Raw genomic sequence first — 19,056 nt, 5'->3', positions numbered from 1 at the left:
GAGTCACAGACAGATGTAGAAGCTCATCTCCACAGCACATCTCTTGTTCAAGGATAAATCAAGAGATTCCCCAAGTCTGAAAAGGGATCATCTGCACTGGAATGAAACTTGGTCAAGGTCTTGGATATTCTTTGCCATTAGGAGATACATTCTTTGAGATCAGATTATGCTCCCAGAAATGCAAAGTTAATTTTACTTGTTTGCAAAATGCTTTGCACTCTAACACCTCTACAGAAAGGGCTTAAATTAAAGCAGTTTGTTACCTTTGAGCTTCTTTTTGCTTTTCCAGTTCTACTGTCTTCCTTTCTTGTTCTTTCTGTTTCAGCCTCTCAGCTTCCAAGTTCTTTTGCTTCTGTAGTTGCTGTTTGTTATGTATTTCTCTCAGCTCCTAGAGAAAACAGTAAAGTATGTGTAAACGTATACTATGTGAATCATAACTAATGGCCCCATATATTTCTTTGTGAAGTAACAAAACTTGCAAATGGTTGGATCTCTCTGTTCAAACTTATTGGCAAACAGTATTGGCAAATGCATTAGCAGACATTTGAGGTAGATTTCAAAGGTCTATAAACCACTTACTGCTTTCCTATTTTTATCCATATAACCTGATATGTTAAAATGTTAAAGAAACAAGAAAGTCTTTATTAAATGGCACTCTAAAAAGTTGATGAAAGTTTGACAAAGCTTAAGCTCAGAAGTCACTTATGTTTTATTTTAACTGATTTGTTGAATTCATTTATTACATTCTGTACAAAAATTTGCCTGCTGAGCTGCTCATAACAGCAACTGTTTCAGTTAATTGGTTTTATGTTGAAATTAGTGGTGATTTACTAAAGAATCTTCAGGATTGTTTTATATGCAGGGGATTTAATTCCTATAAGCAATGTATTATGGATGAATAGGGGCACAGAGAGTATTCATCCATATACAAGTCAGTTTTCCTCTAATTAATTGGAAATACATTGCCTGAAACATTTACAACAAACTTTTTTTTTAAAAAAATCATCTTTTCCTTAAGATTCTTCTGCATTTATACCTATTAACACAAGTACAAATTTTACCCTGAATCTCTTTGCACAACCTAGAACTTTGCATCTGAACTCCTCAGTATTACAAGGTAAAAAAGGATAACCTTACCTATGACAACTGAAAGTTTTCATTGAAAATAGTTCACTTTAAAAAATGGATATGTCTTAATGAAAATACAGTACAGACAATATATGCAGAAAAAGTTTGTAGGAGGAAATTGTTTCTAAATCTGTATCTTAATCATGTCAACTTTTATTGAAATATGTTATGACTTACATCATGCAGGCTTATTTATTTCTCGTATCCTTAAAAGTTTTATCTTAATTCATTCAGGGATTGAAATAGTTAATCTTGAAAGTATTTGTTTTTCAAGTTGTATTTGAAAGAGTAGTTTTTCAGAAGTTCACAATCTACAAGTTAGCCAGATGAAGACTTCCTGTAACTATCCTCCTGCACTGACTGAAATGTAGAAAATTGCGTAAGAGTAAAAAAACTCCTAAATGTCAAGTGATTCAAAGAGCCAAAATGAGGAAAGTTTCAGTAAGTTAATTTTACGAGGTTATTAGTAACTTCTTAGCTATAGTTTCATAAAAGTTGAAAGTTAATACTTGTTTATTTACAGACTGTACTTGTACTGTGTCTAAAAATTTTAGTTAGTGAAATTAATACATGCATTAGTGCTGAACAACTACACACCGTGAAACATCGGATTTTAAGATGAGATGTCAAAATAACTACATGACAAAGAGGAGTAGCACATGACCTTTGCAAGGTATTAAAAACACTTCTGATATATGGATGAAAGTTTAAAAAAAGTTAAGATGAACCTCATGTCCTACCTCAGTTTCATTTAATTAATGATCCTCAATTTTAAATTCAATGAAAACTGAATTCAACATCATTAAAGAGACAATCAGTTCTTATACAAGTTTTTAATTAAAACTGTGCTAAGGCCATGAAACTCACTGAAATACAGAGATAATTTGGGCAATAGCATATTTTATGATCATCATTACTTTCCATAGTCACATTAAAGCTTAGTAGACAGTTAGTATCTAGAATGGATATTACAGAATGTAAAATAAACTACTCCTGCAAAATCATCAGAATTATTCAGGCAGGATATTGCCTTTGGGAAAATTTTTAAACCCTGAAAGCCCATGGTTATAAACATTCATGCATAGACTATTTTGGACTAAGGAAAAAGGAAATACATTAGCTATATTGAACGTAATGGGGTTTTAGTAGTTGGCCCATAAAGAACAATGAGAAAATAAAGGGACTGCGAGACTGCAGTGAACACACAGTTGGTCAACTACACCTGCAGCTAAAGGAGGCCTCTGACCAGACTATAAATTTCTGAAGTGCTAACTAGAGTGAACAGTCACTTCCAATAACTGTATGTTATTAATTCAGAGTCTTTAATGTTGTTACACTTGTAATATATTGAGGTACAATGGATTTGGCCCTTGTTTCAAATGAACATCTCTAGGGGAATCAGAGTTCCCATTTTCTCTACGTGATCACCTGAACCCTTATTTGTATCAAAAAATATGTACAGGTGAAAAGGACAAATATACGACCATAAGAACATTAGCAGTAGAGTATTTTACAAGCATTCATCTGAAAGGGCATAGATTCGAAAATAGCACAGTCGAAAGCAGTTTTCCACCTGGCCAACACTATTAGAGATTTTTGTAGATTGCAGAAATCTATAAACCTAAGTATCTACAAAGGTCTTGAAGCTAAAATACTACTTCTATGAAGTATCAAATATCTTGACTAGTATTCAGGATTTTTAACAAGCTGTTTCTCTTGTCTGGGTAAAGAGACTGCTATCCAAAGCGTAGGTTTCTGACTCTTACATTTAGTTCAGCTTTAGCCCAGGCTTCCTTTTAGAAATCCTTCACTGTTCTACTTGCTCTAGCTTTCCTTCACATTCATGTCCCCTCCTGCCACTTAACTTTGTATGCCAAGAAGCTCAAGATTCTGATTCCTGGCCGATGAGACCTCCTCTTGCTATTGAACAGAGAGATCTGGGATAGTCACACATTTCTAATAAGGCAACACTGAAGATAACCTGTTGTTACTTGCAAAACAGTGCCTTCCAGGTTTGTTTTTTCTTCCCCTTAGCATCTTTATCCCAAACTCTGGTGTTTGAGCAGTTAAATAGAAATAATCAATAGGCAAAGAAGGAGGAACTAAAATTCTTGAAGAGTATGAAGGTTATCATAGTTAAACAAAAAAAGCCAATAAATCTCAAAAGCTTTAAGTGAGACAACCCCGATGCAAGTATTTGAGCTTAGTTTACTTTTTAACAAGAAATTTGTAAACTAGAAAGAATGATTCAGTTCATCTAGATACACAGAATCAGGAAGAATCTATATCTAATTCAGAATATTGGTATTTTCCCCCCTTTAGAAAAACTTCTTGAATCGTGCAAATACATAAAAACAAGTTACAACTTGCAAGACATCTGTACACCAAGCATTATTTCCTTCCACTAGATGTCCAACTATAAGGCCAGCCCAAATTTTATATTTTAACTATAGTTTAGACATGTAGGTTTATCTCACCTCTAAACATATGATATTTGGCAGTAAAAATGACATATAGAAAACTTGGGGAAATTGTAGCTAAGATCCATGCTGCCATGCCTCCATGTCTGTGTGAAGCAAGTAGTTTCTCATACTGAGTACGTACAGTAGGATCATTAACGGCTGCATCACAGCAGTTAAGTGTTGCTGCCAACTCTGCTCCAAATAATTAAATTATTTTATTTGTTTATTTTGTCTATATGCTCAGCTAAGTTAGGATCTCAAGAACATTTTAATAATCATTTAAGTTTTCCATAGACATGCTAACACATTATTTCCTCCCAGCTAAACCAATGTGCTAGTTCAGTATTTTGTGAAGAGATTTTTCTGTGACATGCCTGTAACAGTTAAGAAAAACTAACCTAGCTTATACTCCTAGCACTGGATGGAATATTTTTGGAGATAACAAAATGCAATATATATCCTTCTTTGCATTAGCTAGGAGGAAACAAAGATTTGATCAGCAACTCATGCAACAGATACTTGGCAAAGCAACAGAGCATCTAACAGTTGGAGGATGGGGGAGAAAGAATCAGCATCTCCCACAGTGCTATAGGACAGCAGTTGAACAAAATTATAGTAACACTTCAACAGTCAACAAAATGAAACATTTGCCAGCTGAATATTCAGCACAGTCCTACACTCATCTTTTACAAACACAAGCAACTTAAAAGCTGTACATTTACAAATCGTATATTGTCACTCCAAAGACATAGCAATGCTTTACTTGTTTCTGGTGTGCAGGACAAAGCATGTCTTACCTTAAAAGCAGAGAGAAATTGTTACCTTTCCACTTAATTCACAAACAGACTAACAAGTATAATTTTGAGATGCTACAATAGCCACATTTAGAAACCCACATAATATTGAATATGAATTAAAATATGAGTTTCATACAGCAGAGTAATATTCACTATATACAGACAAGTCATATTGCTATGAAAACCTTAACGTTAGAAACTTAGTTGTTTAAGCCCAGATTTTGCCTTTTGACAGAAAGACAATAGAACTTAGGATACTTCAGGGATTACAACACAAGGTTTCTATCAAATCTTCTCCCCTTGAGACAAACCAGAGCATTTGATCACAGAGGAAAGAACCTTACAGTTCTGCGCTCACTGAGGCTTTCCCACAGCAACACTCTTCTACCCCACTCCCCAGCTCCCAAAGCGCCTGCTTTGTCCTTGACAGAGGCAGTTCCTCCTTCCACCCCACATTATAGCCATAGGGGATTTGAGAAAGGAAACGTATTGCCGTCTCTCTCATATCTGGAATCACAAATTACAGTGCTGTGTAGGAGTATTTAACATAAAAGTGTTTTCTTCTTAAAAATTCTGAACATCATGACCAAAATAGGCAATTAACTTAAAATCTTGATGTTTCAGATAAGCAAAAGGCAAAAATATCGAACTAGTACCTTGCCCAGGTTGCAATTCAAGGCACACTCCTCATCTAGGCAGTAAAGATTAGATAAAGAACCAAATTATAAACTCATCTCTTTGGTTATGTTTTAGTGCTAGCACCTCTTATTAAATACTAACTTAGTTAAACACTGCACACTCATCTGTTTATGGTAAAGTGAAGCACATAACTGGAGGAGGTTCATCACTCAGATTGATATAGTTGTGTACTGCCTGAGTATGGCATGGAGACCTTTAGAAAGGAGTCTAAGTAGTTGACGCAGCCCAGGAGAACTGCCAGGCACTGCAGCATTGCATCTTCCATTGCCACTGACTGGAAGAAAGAAATGCTCAAATGTAAACAGGCATTCATATGCAAGACTTGTCCAGTGCACACTGACCAGACAGGGACTGACAACAACTGGAACATGACACAAAATGTAAAACATTTTTAAGAACTTGATTCTAGTTGTTTACCACCTTTTCCAGGCACTGAGAATACCTTCTCAGCAAAATTAACATATTTCAGAAACACTAATTTAGTTGTCTTCTCCCATGCGGTAACACAGATAAACTCTAGATACTTGATACTTCTATGCTATATGAAATTATTATTTCATCTTTAGAGACAAAAATTGAATTAGGAATTATTTTAATTGCTTTATTTAACAGTGTGTAACAACTGACCTTTGCAAAATTTAAATGTAAATTCACGCTGAATGTAGAAAGAATTTGTAAAGGTAAATTATAGTAGAACTACACAAGCAGGAAACCTAAATATAAAGCCTTCTCTTCTGCAGAATTATTTTATAAAATTAAGAATATAAACAAGGGCCTAGTTACATTTTACTAATATCTGTATCAATTTTAATTATTAAGATTTCTAGGCTAAGATTCTTAAAGAGTACAGAAGTTTGAGCCAAGACTCCGTGAACCGTAATTAAGTATACAAATAAGCGGCCCAACTTTCAACCTTGTTACAGATTCAGTCACTTACTCTAAGCCAAATACAGCACAATCCACAAGACTATTATCTTCTCTGATAAAATGCCTCAAATCTGATTTAAAAGGATATCTGACCAGCTGCAGGCTAAGGTACATATTTCTTTGCAAAACAAGTACACTTTTCCAACATTGTGGCTTCAGGTTAAAACAATGCCCTAGAAGTAAAATAATTCTAAGTACTAACAGTTTTCTGAAACCATGTGATTCTACCTAAAGGTATTCAATAGAGATACTTGAAACTACTTGTTTTGAAATATTTATAACATTTTATACTCCAGAAAGTTTTTGAACAGGAACCAAATTCTGTAAACACTTCCAACTCTTGTGATGTTAAGTTGAAATAAAAGTACTTGATCTCGAAAGGACTAAATCAGAAAAAATTTAAATCAGTTGTTTTGGAGGGGTGAAAAAAGATGCAGTGGACAAAAAAAATTAATTTATCTCCCTAGTCACTCATACCTGATATTAGGACATGAAGCAAAGATAAGGCAATTTAAGGACAATTTTAAGTATTCATTTACTGCAGAACATAGAAACTGTAATATGGCAGCAAATGCAGTGCAATCCACTGTATACTAATACGGTGTTAATAAGCTGACCTTTAACCTAAAATATAACAGAACATCAACTAAATCTTATAGTCTCATCAATGAAAAGCCACACTAGATACTAGTTAAATCGTTCATTTTATCTTTTATTATCACAGCATATTTCTGCACGGGCTATCAGTAGATCAAGTGTAGTCTATTTCAAGAGAATGAATTAGAAATGGAGTTTTACAAAACTTAAGGATGTATTCACGTAGGAGATAATGCAACCGATATTCATAGCCAATAACATAAGGAATAAATCTCAACCATGATGACAAAAGGTTATAATTTAATGTTGCTGTCAACTTCACTGTCTCTTAAGCATCACATCAAAACTCGTTTGGCATATATTTTGTACTCAGAGAGCAATAGCGTACATATTTACAATTTTGGTTCTGTTCTCTATTAAATTAAGCATTTTGACTAAGTAGAGACACATATTACTCCCTCTCCCAATAGGAAATAAGTGCAAAATGCTGTAAGATCATATACACCTAAAGAGTATTTAGATATGCAATTTTTTCTGGGAGTTCACACACAGTACCACATCATTCTGCTTCTCGTCCAGAAGCTAGTTGTATTACAGAAGACAACGCAAGCACCAGTGCCTCTCTATCACTTGTCAGAGAACAAAAGCTGCGCAAACCAACATGAATTATGGTGTTGCCATCCTAACAGCCACCCCATCAAATGTGCATCTCTCACTTAGTATACTGAAGTACAGAGTTAAGAGTAGATCACCATTGAAAAAGTCCATCAGTTTTAAACGTATAATTTAGGAACAGCCTTGATTAAAAATGCAGTTCAATTTTTTTTATTAAAAAATAATTTTTAAAATAAATATTTCTGTATTTCCCATCTTCATATATTTTCCCTTAATTTACAAGATAAGAAGCCCTTATTATATTTAGAGCTCAGCTTTGGTAGAATTTTGGATACATTATTTAAAAAGGTTTACATTTAAATGTGAGCATTATACATTTGGCTGATAATTATATAAACTGCTAGGTATTTTAGCACCAAATGAGCCTGCTGTATTTCTGCACCCAGTTACTAATATATTAAGTAAACAAAAGGTTCTCTGTTAATTGGGGAAACTATTAATTTGGCAATTATTTATATGCAGTTTTCTACCAAATTCAAGTGCAATAGTCATCTTTCCAATGGCAGTTCCTAAAAGTTGTCACAAATGTTTCATTGTTCACGTAAAAGCATCTGAGAATTATGCAAGTTCCTAGACTACTTTGTTTTCAGCATTATTATTACCTAAGTGATAGGGGTGTTCTGCCTTGATTTAGGAACAGAACTTCCACTTCACACAAACCCTAATAAAACTAAGATCCTCAGGAAAGCTTTCACAAGCTTTGTGCATAAAGTCTCATATGCAAGGCATTCTGAGAGCTCTCTCCACAAGAACAGCCATTAAATCACTGCTGCACACACAGCATCTTCGAAGCTGTTTCTCTGGCAATAGGAGTACTACAACCATTCCACGCTGAGTCCAGGAAAAGCATATATGCTTTTGTAGATATTTATATCCAGGGATAAAATCATCCAGCCCCCTCAAAATACATCTTGCACACATAGTGAAACTACAAAAAGGATAAGATACAACTCTCTCTGAATTAAGCTCCCACCTCTCAGTTTGAACAGTACACCTGCCCCACTGCCTTGTTTTCACCTCTTAAACTCATCTTTTCCAAGGAAGAAAAGCAAGCTGCAGCAAGGCAAAAATACCAGCATACAGCATCAAAAAGTGGTCTCCCTATTAAGCACTGCTTCTACACATTATGAAATAAAGAACACAATATCCTCAACCCAAACACAATATCCTCAAGCCAGAGAAGACTTGCTGAAGTCTTCCCAAAGTACTGTCTACATAACTGATTTTCAGCATTTAAGGTGATAGCTCTAAATACTAAGATTTGAACATAAAAATCAATTTCCCCATTAAACTGCAAAATAGTTTACAATTAGACAAGGCATTCTTGGATAGATGGCAGACATTCTGATAAATCTATGTCTTTGTTTAATGTGCATTTTCCATTTTTAATTATCATTAGTTCATTATTTGTTAAGTCAAGCGCCTCAGTATTTAAAGTACTGAATTTTGTTTGCTTGTTTTGGGGTGTTTTTCTGCTACTGTCACAGTACTAAGATGATTCACCCCCCTGCCTATTTATAAGCTGTTGGGGTCATTTATAATCAAATCAAATGCTGGCACTAATTTTAGAATTAATATCCTTTGGTCATAGTTATCTGCAAAACACTTCAAAAGGACTCAATTTGAAAAGAAAAAAAAAAAAAAATCACCCAAAAAGCATGACACATTAAGATGTGTCCAAAAAGCGCATATATATATTAAAAGGAAAAAAAAAAGTGAGGTAAACCATTCTATTTTCTTTTAAAAATAAATTGCAAATATTTTATTTGGTTTGTGTCTCTTATGACTCTGCAGAGATTCTCCCCTTTGTACCTCACTGCCTAAGACTGTGAGAGTCATCTTTGAATTGGCATTGAAACGGGTGGTAGTAGTATGGTCTACAGCTTTTAATTTCTCCTATAATTATTAATAATTTTAATATTAAAATAAGCTATTTGCTGCTTAAATTCAAACATGTCTTCCATCCTAAAGCATCTGATGTAATCACAGTTATACTAATTTCAAAACAACTACAGAAACATTAATGTATCTATCATAGTGCTTTTCCTTCTAAATAGTTGTAGCACAATTTATTATACCTTGCAGAAAATTGAGTATTTTTCTAGTGAGCTTTCAGGAGAAACCATCAGTTGAATTAGCAGAGAAAGTACTTTAACATTAGAATATTTTATGAAAAAATGAACACTATCAAAAGTTTGTAACTAAAGACTGATTTATAACCTCTATCTGAAAAACATTCTTCTACTGACTTTTGCAATTTCTGTAATTCTCTTGTGCAGAAATAAACAAAAATCACACAGTTTTAACAAAAGACTGATCAATAAAGCATGAAACCACAAACAACAGACAACTACATTCAGGAACAAGTATGAGCTTATGAACAGCAGATAAAAATTCTGCATGTCAGTAGAAAATCAAGTCTCTTTATTAAAGATTTCAATTTGAAGTACTGATTCCAGTAGATTTGTTGACCTACTACAGCTTTGCACTTTGATGCAAAAGGGCGGAAACTGGCAATTTCATATTTGCAACCATGGATCTGGAATCAGAGCTCAAATTTATTCTTAAATAGATTCTGCAGATTAAGTTGATTCAAAGTTTGGATGCTAATTAGTATTTTCTTTAAAAAAAAAATTGAGAATGTTCCCCAAACTGACTTTCTAAATCAATCATTCTAGTTCAATTTTTTTTTCCATAATCAAGTTAGAAAAGAATTAACTGAACATTTAGAAGAAAGGGTTAAAAAGTCTAGGGTTACCTTTAGTTGATTATTGAAAATATCAATTTCCTGAAGTTTAGATCTGGTTTCTTTTTCTACTTCATCTAGCTGGTCTCGAAGCTGTTGACGTGCTAGTTCCTTTGCTTCTAAGGCTCTTTTGATAGTGAGAAGAGAATCTCCTGTATTTAAACATATTGTCAAATAAATATTTTCTTACACGGAGAATTTTAGGTCATAGAAAGCAACATTTTCCAACATGCATCTTGCAACACAAAGAAAGAAATTACAGAGTACACTGTGCAATGCAGCATTACATCCTATACAAACTTGGACATGTACAAAAATATACTTACTGTGCAAACTGTTCTGTTGAACTTGCTTTAGCTGGTCATTAAGCAATTGCTTTTCTGGAATCAACCTTCCAAGCATCTGCTGAGATTCCTGAATAGAAGACAACGAGGAGAGAGAAAGCAAGAAGAGACACAGGTGAAAAGGTGAGTGAAGGATGACCTTGGCTATAAGACCTCTCATTTTCATTTCTTCTGAAATGACTCTACTTTTTCTCTCACTAAATTATGTATTATTGCTGTTATCCAACCACTATCTGTGTGGTACTGCCACTCATACATAGTTCTCTGCCAATACAAAAAAGTGAGCATATAAAATTTGAGCATATAAAATTCGAGCATATTACTTGACAATTGGCTTTCATTGAATATGTAACTTGGCTTGGCATTACTTGAAATTCAGGGAAAAAAGACAAAGGTAGATTTCAGGAAATGTTAAAACAAGCACTTATGAACCATTTAAGTATCATTTTAATAAGTGAATATTAATTTTGATCAACAATAGTAAGAAGATATTATGGCCAAAAGCTATGCAACACAAGCTCTGTTAGATGAGAATACTTGAGTCCTAGATCTCTTGATTTATCACTCTTGAACGAGGACCATGATCTCTCTCAATTTCAAACACACAGTCATAAGATTGTACATCGATATATTACAGGGGACCCTGCAGATGAGAAATTCCTCCTTCAGTGGATCTCATATCTATCTCTCTCTCTCTCTCTCTCTCACATATAATCCTTGATCTTTCTGGAGGATGAAGTGGTACTTCATACACCTTTCAAAAGCCTTGACCTTCAACTTCAAGTTGTCAAAACATATTATAGAAAGATAATATGAAATAGCTTATTTTATAAAAGCTGCCTGAGCGTCAACATCCCATCTTTCAGACGAACAAAGTAATTTATTTCAGCAGTTGTCTTGAATTGCAGGCTTTTGAGGAATTAACCATCTGACAATTTCAATTTGTCATGAAGGATTGCAAATGACATAATATGATCCTAAGAATAAATGCCACCTAATCGCTTAATACCAGAGTGAGTCCCATGAAAAGTTTTTAGTTTTTGTTAGAAGACAAGGTTGACCTTACTGACATGACTTCATAGTCATCTCAGTTTACTCATGGCAGTCTTTGATTGGGCCTCTGCAGCGGACAGCTCAGGTCTTAGGATTATGCAATGACTGCAGACTACTGTAATCTCTTTATGTTCCAGAAAAAATACTTAGATAGCACAGCAGAGTTAAGGACTTTAAAAATTCACAAAACACCAAAATTAAGATAAATTATGCATTTGACTATTAGGAGTTACACATATCCCTCACTGTTCAGCTGCATTGCCTATAGCCTCAGCAGATCTTTTTCAGCTCTTCAAGGATAACATGAAGGCCAGATACTCCTGTCATGGGACTATTATTCCCTACCTAGAACCAAAGGAGAAACAGCAACGTACAATGCATCATTTTCCTAATCATCTGCCTGAGGGGGCCTGCCTCCTTCCCAACAACCACCATTACTATGTTCTTAAACTACATACAAAACACTGTCCTTTGTGTTCACACTTTCCACCACACCCTCCCACCGAAATACCTGCATGCCCCATGCCATTATTAAATTAGTATAGCACACAGGTATCGTGAAATGAAGTTTTCAAGTAGTATAATCTGAGAAAGGTGGCATCTAGTAGACTAAGTGTATTGACGGATAAACCTCAAGAGAAAGAGGAAAGGAAATCACCTTTCAAGACACAAGGATATAAAAATTCGGTCATTTGAATTCAAGAACCATTTAGATAAGCCAAATAGCAGAATGGATGTCAAAATGAAACGGGGTGTACAGAAAAATTATCATTCTTCAAGCACAAGAAGTATCATAGGACAATATTTCAGGGTGGAATGTAATCCTAACCTTAGTTGTTCATTTTTAAAGGCCAGAACACTTCTAAACTCCAGATTACTCAATCTTAATACACAGAATGGTTTGAAGAGTATTTAAGGACAGCAAATGCCAAGGGATCAAGAGGGTCAAGTTCTGTTTCCTTAAATCACAGACAACCATGTAATAAGCATCTATTCCAAGAGCATCCACAACATGCTTTCCCAAATCCTTTAGTTGTACTGAAGAAACAGATGAAAGCAATTAATCACTAATACTAAAGTTTCATGCAACAAGAAATTTCCAAGAATTGAATAATGTCCCATATAGCAGAAAGCAAACAAAGCAATCAGAAACCAGTTCCTGTCAATCTAATGAGGGAAAGTTATCTTCTAACCCTACACCCTGAGCAAGAGGGGGTATGAGAAACTGAGGTATCACTATACATCTTAAGTCTCTGCCACATACCCTGCTTCCAGTGCTTCAGAGGAAAGCCAAATTACTTGGGAGCCAAAGTGTTCATCAAGGAAGCAAACAATCCCTGCAGGTAACTAGCAGAAGCCCTGCAGACAGTATAAACATAATTCAAACACATACAGTTTAGGTGTTTGGAAGGCGGGATCCTTCCAAACTTCCATGGAAAAACCACTCTACCAGATACCTCAGATTCATATAACTAGCACAACTTTTCATCACCCAGGATTAATTGTTATACAGTTTCTTCACAAGTTTAACCAAACTCCATCTTGAAACTAATTAATAGGTTGAAGAATAATTACTCCTTTGAATTAACTCATCTTTCCAAGGGTCAGATGTATTAAACCAAAATATTTCCAAGGGAAGATACATCATCCTACAAAGATAACTGCCAATATTGACTTTTTAATCTATTGGAGAGTTTAGAGAATCAGAATCTCCTTTAAATAAAACAAAACACTTTCTGCTTTAGCCTTTCCTCTACAGATCAGATAGTAAAATTTACAGGATATCTGAGAAACTCCTCTTTTTTTCAGGAAAAACCTATCTACTCTTTTAGATTCTCCCCAGATAAAATTTGGCCTTTTCTACTAAGCAGTGACATTTCTTTCTGGAATCACAATTGTGATAAACCCCTCAAGCAACACTAACTGAAATATTAGTGGTAGAGATCAATGATGACCTGAGAGCAGATAATACCACAAAGTCGCAGCTATTGCTGTCAAACTGAAAAAAAACCACCTCAAAACCAAAAATCCAACAAAACAACCACCAAGAAAGGCAAGTGTGATTTTCATTACCGAAGTGCTCTTACAGTCATTGTGAATGAAGCAATTTAGAAAGTGAATAGGCATTGGATCCAGAATATGCTGGATACATACCATCTAGTACCAGTTACCATGACCAGAGATGGTTAAAAATCACTACAAATATAGTAGTGACTCCAAAACAAGAGTAAAGTGTAGACAACTGTGCAAAATTCACTGTACTTCACCAGATGTTTCAATAAAATTTCAGAGTGGTGTCAAAATGCCAAAGACAAAAAATAAAGCAATCTGCTTTTTGACCATTGTGATTGGTAACAAGTAGCACCAACTAAACGTTAGGAAGGTAAAGAATCCCTCTGCCTCCTTAACTTTCCCTTTCATGGTGAAGTAGTTAAAACCAATGCATAAAAGCTGTAAGGAAGGAAAAAGCACATCTACAATCAGCACAGGATATGATTAAAAATTCAAAAAATTGTTAATGAGTCTACAAAGAACACTGTCACTTGTTTATCTAGTACTTTTTAATAAGCTACCTAACCACATCTACTTGTAAATAGGTTATCTTTCTCATTACTTGTGTCCCAATAGTGTTGGTTTCACACTTTTTTCTTCCCTCTGCACCTCCCATTTATTATACCCAGCAGTGGAAGCTCATTCCAAGTTCTTGATAATAATGACATTTTCTCACTTTTTTTATTATGTCTGTTATAATGGGACCCCATCCCAACTGTAGCACATTGGTCTTTACTATAACATAAACTACTTACAGCTTTTTACTGTAACACACCATTTTTTCCTTCTTAATTTGTTAAATTATGACAAAAGCAAAGAGATACTTTATCTTTTCTGAATACAGAGGCTAACTGAACAAAAATTACCAAGTTAAGAGAAATGACATATGAATTCCATTCAATTTGTTAAAATAGCGTTTATCTATCAATGGCTATGTAGCTGCTTAGCTGCTTCTGAAGTAAATACCTGAGACCATTTCTATGGAAAGCTTTTGGAATAGAAGGGTTGGAGGGAACAAGTGGTTGTTGCTTTTACATGGAGATTGGCTGTGCACATATGATCAGTAGCATTTAACTTACTCAGGTAAATAGGGGCTTTTTCACACCTTCTATCAAGCCTAGTCAGCTCTTTGTCTCTTTGAGCCAGTACTGCTAAATGTAACTTAATTTCCTACACTTGATTCAATGCTGTTTGACTTCATTTTCAGTTGTCAATACAGAAGCATTTTGTTAAAGGAAGAAGAGTGTTTTCAAGCCTAGCTATAGCAGTTTACGACACAAGCTTCCCTTAGTAGCATTTCGTTTGCTATTGTTTGCATCAAGTGGGCACAGTGTGCAAGAATATGATCCCTAAATTATACTCCTTGTAACAAGGTGCTGCCAAAAGAAAGATGACTTGTGAAAGGTGTAATGATGTACGCAAAACTTCAACAGAAATGTAAGATGCTTTAAGAAAGAAGAAGAAAACTCCAAAAATACTCATACATAAAACAAAAAACCTGAGCTGTCAAGTTCTGGTTTTGTTCAAATGAATGTACTATATTAATTGTGCTGAGAAAGTTGAAATGGAACAATAGGATTAGGTTTTAAGATTGATTTTACATGCAAGTCCTTCAAAACCTAAGTGTGAGATCCTCTTTGTAGTGGTAGAAAAGCACTGAGAGCCCTCATTACCGGCCAAGAATTAATTTCAAGCAATATAAAATATTTAATAAAGAGAAAAATCCCTAAATCAAACAGGGATGATCAAACTGTCCTGGTTTCAGCTGGGACAGTTAGTCTTCTTCACAGAAGTCAGTATGAGGCTATGTTTTGGATTTGGGATGAAAATAATGTTGATAACACAGGGATGGTTTTGTTGCTGCTGAGCAGTGCTTACACAGGCCTTTTGCACCTTTCACCCCACCCCAGGAAGCAGGCTGGGGTGTATAGGAAGCTGGGAGGGGACACAGCCAGGACAGCTGACCCCAACTGGCCAAAGGGATACTCCATACCATATGACATCATGCTCAGTATATACAGCTGGGGAAGGAGGAGGAAGGGGGGCACATTCAGAGTGATGGTGTTTGTCTTCCCAAGTAACCATTACACATGATGGAGCCCTGCTTTCCTGGAGATGGCTGAACACCTGCCTGCCCATAGGAAGTGGTGAATAAATTCCTTGTTTTTCTTTGCTTGCGTGTGCGGCTTTTGCTTTACCTGTTAAACCGTCTTTATCTGAACCCACGAGTTTTCTCTTTTACTCTTCGGATTCTCCCTCCATCCCACCATGGGGGGAGTGAGTGAGCAGCTGTGTGGGACTTTGTTGCTGGCTGGGGTTAAACCACAACATCTGGAAACCTTTCCAAATTTCAAAGAATATTCTTTCGCCCAAAGTAGGCATTTACTCAATTCCATCTTTAATTTGACAGAGAATTTTAGATAGAGAAGTAAGAAAGATGAATGACAACATTAGATCAAGAACTAACTGCTTTAACTGGTAACTTCAATTTTGAAAGTTCATTATTTTATAGTTAAAAAAATAAGAAGCATCACCAACAAGCCATTTAACTGGTCAATTCTTTCTTTCAGCACAAAACCAGCAATCCCTGTCAACAGAAATACATGCCATAAAATATCACTCTCCTTCCCCAAAACTCTTTAACATCTTCAGCTAAACAATTTATTTACTGCTCCCCACAACAGGATTCCATGAGGACGAAGTAGTAATCACAGATACAACCCTCAAGTGTAGGAAGTAATCCTTAGACATGTCTGAAGAACATTCCTTTAAAAGAATGACAACTTATCCACAATAATTCCTCATGTACAAGGAACTACACATCATATGTTGTGGCAAGTTTGCTTAGGATATTGATGCAGCTGAGGAGGTCAAAATGCAAGGCTAAGAACAAAATTAGAGAAAGTTTTCTCACCTGTAGCTGCTGTTGCAAATGGGTAATCTCTGCAATTCTCAGTTCTCTAGATTTATTTGTACTTTCAATTTCTTGTCTTTGGGTAGACAGCCGACATCTGATATCCTGAAGCTTTCCTTCCAACTGATTTTTTTTATCATTCTTTAGAAAAAAAAAAAAAAAAAGCTCTCTTTTTTACCAGAATCATTTGTCATGCAAGTCAGGATCTAAAAAGTAGTTTTGTTCTGTATTTAAAAGTTGAAATTATAGAAAATAAACATGACCGTATCACCATCACTACTGTGCTTGTGTGTTTTATCTGCAACGTGATCACTTACTAGAGCTTCCAGTTCAAATTCTAAGGTCTTCTTCTTTGCCTTCAGAACAACTATATCCTCTTGTTCTTTGTTTCTTTGATTTAGTAGTTCTTGCCGACGATTACGCTCCCACTCAAGTTGCCGTTGCCTCTCAAGTTCCCGTTTTGCAGCCTTTAGCATGAAAAAAAAAAATTTAAAATTATGAAATATCTATTTTGAGAAACTGTTCTAATCACTGATATTCATATTCTAATGTGCAATTAAAACAATTTAAATACACTGCTAAACTGTGGACTAAATATGTGCCTCTATTTAAGCACACAAATTGCTCAATTGTTTAAGTGCTCACTTGAAAGCACTGGTGAAAATGGGCTTTGCTGTATAGCTGATAGGTGACTAAACAGAATATCACTCCATTTTAATCAGTTTCCCAAGATCCACTCTTCTGATTTAACAAGTTCATACTAAGACTTCAAGAACTCTCCAGGATAGCATTCAAATCTCTCTCCAACCTCTGACATTAGACATTCTGCAGCTTTGCAAAGAATAGTCAAATGCTACTGCACTTAATGCATCATTAATTGGCAATGTGCGAAAATAACAGCTTTTTAAGTCAACCAGTATGTGTTTTCTTTAACAAATAAACTCCTTACAGGAAAATCATGAATGCCACCAATGCCTATAAGTTTTTCTTCATTCATTCCAGCATCTCTTTATAACAAAGAAAAAAATTAATAATAACAATAACAATAATGTAAGTCAGAGGTTAGGAGCACATTGTCCTAGATCTAAATGTCTGATCCATTAATTTCACATGAAAAACAAAGAGAGACAGCCGACTCTTTCCTTACCTTCAAAACCACAGAAATTTAAGTTAATTCTTTAAAAGTTTGCTTACCAAAAATTATGGCAAAATATTTAATGTTCACACTACATTTTGTTCTAATCAAACACAGCTGCCACTGACATAACCACCTTCCTTTTATCCAGTTGGTTACCTCTCTTCTTTCTATTTCTTTCCTCCTTTCCTCTTCTCTCTGTCGTTCCAATTCCCGTTGTTTTTCCAATTGTTTCTCTAGCTCCAGTTGTCTTTTACGTTCCTGCTCCTGCCGCTCACGTTCTTTCCTTTCCTGCTCTGCTCGTTCCAGCTGTGCTAGACGCTCTTGTTCTTTGCGTTGCTGTTCCAGAAGAGCCTGCCTCCGTTTTTCAAGTTCTAGATTGCCACGTTCAAAGTTCTCACGTTTTTTATCTTCAAATGTAACTTTAATGTGTGGAAACATGGGGCAAAGGAGAATTAAACTTTGCTACCAAGTTTTTTTAAAAAAAAAAAATCCATATATGCTGAATCAAAGTGAAACAACCTTCCAACAGTACTAGATGCAGCTCTCGACTACTAATAATGTAGCTCTACAAGTAATTCTAGGTTTTATCATTAGCATTTATGTTGTAGATCTTCTTAAACCCACATCCTTAGGAAACCAAGGTGTGAATTTCAGTTCCCATTCCTCAGGCTTCTAGGTTTCTCCACAAGGCCCAGCAAGTGGGTATAATTTAGACAATCCATTTGCCATCTAATCCTTTGTGTGGACACAGAATCTGGGGTTCCTCTGTACATTTGATTACTAAAAGCAGTACAAGAACCAACACCTGAATTACTACAAGTAAGGCAAAGAATTCAGCTGATGATATTATCAAAAAGCCATTATGCAAATGACCAGAATGTACTTAAACTTTATATTCTCATAAGATTACTCATTACTGTCAGGAAAAGAAATGGCTTGCTTAAGTTCTTGAGCAGCTGAACTCAGGAAGACTGGATTCCTGCAGATTCACATCTTCATCACTCACCATCCTAAAAGAATGACCTCAGTTCCAGCACAGGTTCCCTGACATTCTTCTGCAATATTGGGGATTGTCCTTCCCCTGTTCCACGTTCCTAGGCCCTTCCCTCACAGTTCCTCCAAATTATTCTTTCTACTTCACCTTCTGTTTCTTTTCATACCCTATATGTCCCATTCCCATACCCCATACTATCTATTTCTCTCCCTACGTGCCCAACATGTGCGTTTTTGGCATGCAAGTCAAGAGATAGCACATATTTATTTCAAAGTGTGCACACACTAACTGACATGTTGGCCCGACATCTGCTGAACCAGTTGAATTCTTGTCTTTTTCTAAGTTTGGCCCCCTTTCCTGTTGCCAATCATAAAGTTTCATAAAACTTTAAAAAATTTAACCACTTTGATGTCTGTCAAGTTTGTTTAAAATTAACCACTGGGTTCAAAGAAAATTAAGATACAGACTGATAGAGAATGCGATTATAATCCCCACTTAGGAAACCAAGAAAAAAGGAAAAAAGAAAGAAA

At 35.4% G+C, this 19,056-nt stretch overlaps 1 protein-coding gene across 1 annotated transcript in view; it reads right to left on the bottom strand.

Annotated features, from left to right (window-relative positions):
• Positions 1-259: 259 nt before the first annotated feature.
• The window catches only part of LOC309416559 (intersectin-1-like), a gene marked incomplete at both ends in the record, with an annotated part of 46,294 nt that continues 27,497 nt past the window's right edge, over positions 260-19,056 (bottom strand). Inside the window, 6 exons of the mRNA XM_082016099.1 lie at positions 260-388; positions 10,044-10,183; positions 10,358-10,445; positions 16,395-16,535; positions 16,712-16,861; positions 17,689-17,951. Coding sequence (XP_081872225.1) covers positions 260-388; positions 10,044-10,183; positions 10,358-10,445; positions 16,395-16,535; positions 16,712-16,861; positions 17,689-17,951 — 911 coding nt within the window. The remainder of the gene's footprint in view (positions 389-10,043; positions 10,184-10,357; positions 10,446-16,394; positions 16,536-16,711; positions 16,862-17,688; positions 17,952-19,056) is intronic.

The sequence above is a fragment of the Phaethon aethereus genome (assembly GCF_964289735.1).
Source record: "Phaethon aethereus genome assembly, contig: HAP1_SCAFFOLD_212, whole genome shotgun sequence".
NCBI lineage: Eukaryota > Metazoa > Chordata > Aves > Phaethontiformes > Phaethontidae > Phaethon > Phaethon aethereus.
This window is presented reverse-complemented; position numbering and strand designations above follow the sequence as displayed.